General features: G+C 42.3%; 1 protein-coding gene across 1 annotated transcript; it reads right to left on the bottom strand.

Moving 5' to 3' along the window:
• Positions 1-775: 775 nt before the first annotated feature.
• LOC139727161 (uncharacterized) lies at positions 776-1,654 on the bottom strand. The gene is made up of 2 exons (XM_071638137.1): positions 1,022-1,654; positions 776-976 (listed from the first exon to the last, which is right to left on the bottom strand). The coding sequence occupies exons 1-2, from the start codon at positions 1,652-1,654 to the stop codon at positions 776-778; spliced, it is 834 nt and encodes a 277-aa protein (XP_071494238.1).
• Positions 1,655-4,159: the final 2,505 nt, after the last annotated feature.

Genomic DNA, 4,159 nt, shown 5'->3' with positions numbered 1-4,159 from the left:
TAAAACCAATCGATACAGAGATTGCGAAACGAAAGTACAACTGTTGATAGCGATTTTAAATGCATAAGAAAAATAATAGACATGTTCTGTATCCGCTATACTGTAAATATCTTATAAGGAGTCCCATCACTGTTGGTGCGCCATGTATCTGACAATCATTGACAAAGTTTTCCCATTGCATGAAAAAAGCCGAGAGGCGCGGGAAATTAATGCATCGATGAACAGTGCCGTCTACGGTATATTAATGTACATTATGTAACAATCTGTAACCGCTAAGGCGATACAATTACGCGCATAAAAGTTTAACTACAACGACATGGTGTTCTATAACAAATATTAATGATCTGCCTGTTGAGTACAGAAAACCCCCGCACTCGAGCTAACTGATAAACAACGCAACTGAGTCTTTTGCATGTTTCCCACCGTTCAAACGAAGAGAAAATGTCAGATTTTCCGAGATAATGAAGGCCTAAATCAAAATTGATAAGCTCTCCAACCACTACGAGAGATATATGCTATTCATTTGAAGTAAGTTTTTAAAAAGTTTAATGCTATATTCTGGCTAGCTATCGTACATTTATCAACATAGTTTCTAGCATTCCAATTCTACATTACCACATACTACACACAAAAAAAACCCCGAAAATCAACCAAACATGAGAAAACACTGAGGAATAGATTTACACCGAAATCACACATAATGTATACATAATCTCAAAGGAAATAGATTTGCGAGTGCTAGATGTAGCAGTTTCCATCATGCATAGTCAGTTTTTCACTTTTTAGACGCTTTCGTTGAGGTAGCATTTTTGGCTTTCTTCTTTGGTGACTGATTACTGGCGGAAGGCTTACCGTCCTTTTTAGCAGCCACTTTCTTCGGTTTGGCCTTTGCCTGCGGGGAACGCTTGGATGCGGCGGCTTTCTTACCAGGTGATTTAGACGTCGTTTTCTTCGCCGGAGACTTCGATGTAGATCGCTTGCTGGCTTTCGCCCTCTTGGCTTGTTCCATCTTGGATTTCACGACTGCCGACTTCAATTTGCTGGGGATTGGCGAATGCGATCTGCTGCGTCGGATGAGTTTGGATTTGCTGGTCTTAGCTTTTGGCGTGGCGGTTGCACTCGCTGACCGTGGACGCGGAGCCGCCTTGGTCGTCCGCCCAGACTTCCCGCCTTTCTTCTGGCTCTTCGTCGGTCTATCCTCCTCGTTGTTCCCGTCCGACGCCTCGCTGTAGTCAAACACGTCCGGATCGCTCTGCTTTCGCTCCTTCTTGGCTGGTGATTTAGGGCGTTTCTTTGTAGTGGCGGCCTTTTTCTTCGCGGCTTTCTTCGCGGGCGGTTTCGGAGGTTTTCCGAGCTTGTAGCGGCCGGTCAGCGTGCCCATTCCTTCTGACTTTTTTGGCCGGACGATGATCCCGGACGCGACACCTTTTGTGATGGCCATTTTTAGCTGACCTTTCAGTCGTGCCTGGTCTATCTCTGGATAGGTCTGCATTATCCACTGTTTCACAGCTATCACAGACGCACCTTTCTTTTCATCCAGCTGTTTGATGGCGTCCACCACCATATCGATATATTTTGGATGCGCTGGAGCCGCTCGCACAGATTTCTTGACGACCTCATGGTCCCCATTTAGAAGTGCACCATCCTCGGCCATTTTGCCCTGAAGTAATAATAGGTAACCTTGTGAGCTTGTAACTGGCGTGTATGCAGGACCCAGCTGCAGTGCGTGAAATATAATAGTTCGTTCAGCACTTCTTGAACAAATACTCACTGTTCCTTTCACACAAATTTGGATGTTTCCATCACCAGCACTGTTGCTTTCCTGGTAAGGTCCCCACAAGTCTGTAATTTTGCCAAGGAAAGAAACAAACCCTCTGCAACTCTGCACGAATCTAACGAGAACGGGCTACAGTCAATCAGAATACTACGTTGTTTGTCGGCTCAAACTGGGGTGCCACTCCTTATTTCGAGAGGTAAACGACGAAACAGAAAAGTCGATTATCAGTGCCACTGCACAGTGACAATACTTTTTCTTTCACCCACCATAAGCATAGTACTAGGACCCCCCGTTTACGGCGCCACTTTCCTGCATTGTTTGCATTTTTGGGTGTTGCCAGGTGCACCATCATTCTCTGTACTTTTTATTTTGGCGCTATATACACGCACTGTGAGGTCTGTCCGGCTGCGTTCACATAGAAGTATTCGATATTCGGTATTCGCTATTCGCTATTTGGGCACCGAGTACACCATCACCCGCACCGTCAACTCACCATCCCATGCAGTGAGGATTTCTTCCTCCTACATCCCAGCAAATCTTATTAACAATTTCTAAACTGCGTCAGAATGTCAGTCTACATGCTTATTTTTGCTAAAGGGCAAATCCAGACCAAAGGTGTCATTATTTCATAAACGAGAGACGGTATACGCTGCAAGAAAATCGAACAAGCTCGATTCCCACTTTGCTATACTATTCGCAGCTATTCGGTACTTTCGAATAGTGCCCTCCTATGTGAACCGGTGTGAGGAAATCCTATCGTTCGATTCAAGCTATTCGCGTGCCCTCGAAAAACGAGCCCGAATACCCGAATAGTATACTTCTATGTGAAGCAGCCTCCGAACGACAGAGTTAAAGTGCATGGATAAAGATGAACACAAACACGCATAATCGCTTATTATTCACACTTTAAAGAAAATAGCCCTAAGGCTGCGTTCACATAGAAGTATTCGGTATTCGGTATTCGGTATTCGGTTTTCGGTATTCGCTATTCGCTATTCGAGCACCGAATACACCATCACCCGCACCGTCAACTCACCATCCCATGTAGTGAGGATTTCTTCCTCCTACATCGCAGCAAATCTTATTAACAATTTCTAAACTGCATCAGCATGTCAGTCTACATGCTTATTGTTGCTAACGGGCAAATCCAGACCAAAATTGTCATTATTTCATAAACGAGAGACGGTATACGCTGCAAGAAAATCGAACAAGCTCGATTCCCACTTTGCTATACTTTTCGCAGGTATTCGTACTTTCGAATAGTGCCCTCTTATGTGAACCGGTGTGAGGAAATCCTATCGTTCGATTCAAGCTATTCGCGTGCCCTCGAAAAACGAGCCCGAATACCCGAATAGTATACTTCTATGTGAACGCAGCCTTACAGGGAAGTGAAACCCAAACATACATGTGCATTGAATCAAGCAGCCTTGGTTTTACTCGTACTTTCCACTTCTTTTTTGTAAATCCTTCTTCTTCTTCTTCTTCTGATTAAATCTGCCTCCTTCAATAGACTGAATATTCTTGCAGACTGGTGCTATTTACATTATAATACAATTTATTTACAGATATTTACAAGCACATAGAAAATATGACGAAAATAACTAGCCACTGTGATCAACCGTTAGACGGTTTCGAAATGATCCCACAAATGGCGCTGAAACAATTTCTGACGACAGGGAATTCCAGTTCCAAACGTCACTGAATATACACACATCTAATCCCAGTTTAGCTTCTAGAACGAGCTGCAAAAGAATTTTTTTCAGAAGTGAAGTGAATGAATACTGAAATATTAATGCACTTAGAAACATCCGTATTAAGCGACTAATAAATGTATTGTGTTACCGTTATTATTATTAGTGGATCATGTCGGTGAAAGTTTGACCGAAATCGGACGATCCGTTCAAAAGTTATGTATTTTTCGTATTTCTTTGTTGCCATGGCTGGATGAGAAGACTACTGGCGTTGACGTATGGAAACGATAAAAAGAAAATATAAAGGGAATTCCACACAAAACCTTCCTTGTAACTGACATTCAGTGTAAATATTATTCTCCGTGCTTTCCGAAAGAGGTAAGTGATCTTTCTTTATGCCAGAAAAGTAAAAATCATGTTGATGTTTTGTATATTTTCTTTATAATGTGCTAACGTGACGTCACAAATTGTGGTCGTCTTTTCATTCGGTGATGGCGGCACCAACACTTTAAAGATACATGATTTTTGAAAGATTGTTTGATTTCTTGAAACTTTCGCTGATGTGTTCTACTAATGTTGCTGCATTCACTAAATTCACTTGCTGCATTCACTAAATTCACATTTATATTTGGGTTTCATTCTCTTTTAAGTTATGATAAAAATGACATCGATAATTCCCCATACCTTTACC

The sequence above is a fragment of the Diadema antillarum genome, unplaced genomic scaffold, assembly GCF_040938485.1.
Source record: "Diadema antillarum isolate AM-2024a unplaced genomic scaffold, OU_Dant_1.0 seq00000121_RagTag, whole genome shotgun sequence".
Classification (NCBI taxonomy): domain Eukaryota; kingdom Metazoa; phylum Echinodermata; class Echinoidea; order Diadematoida; family Diadematidae; genus Diadema; species Diadema antillarum.
The sequence above is the reverse complement of the archived record's forward strand: the minus strand, read 5'-3'. Positions and strand labels throughout refer to the sequence as shown.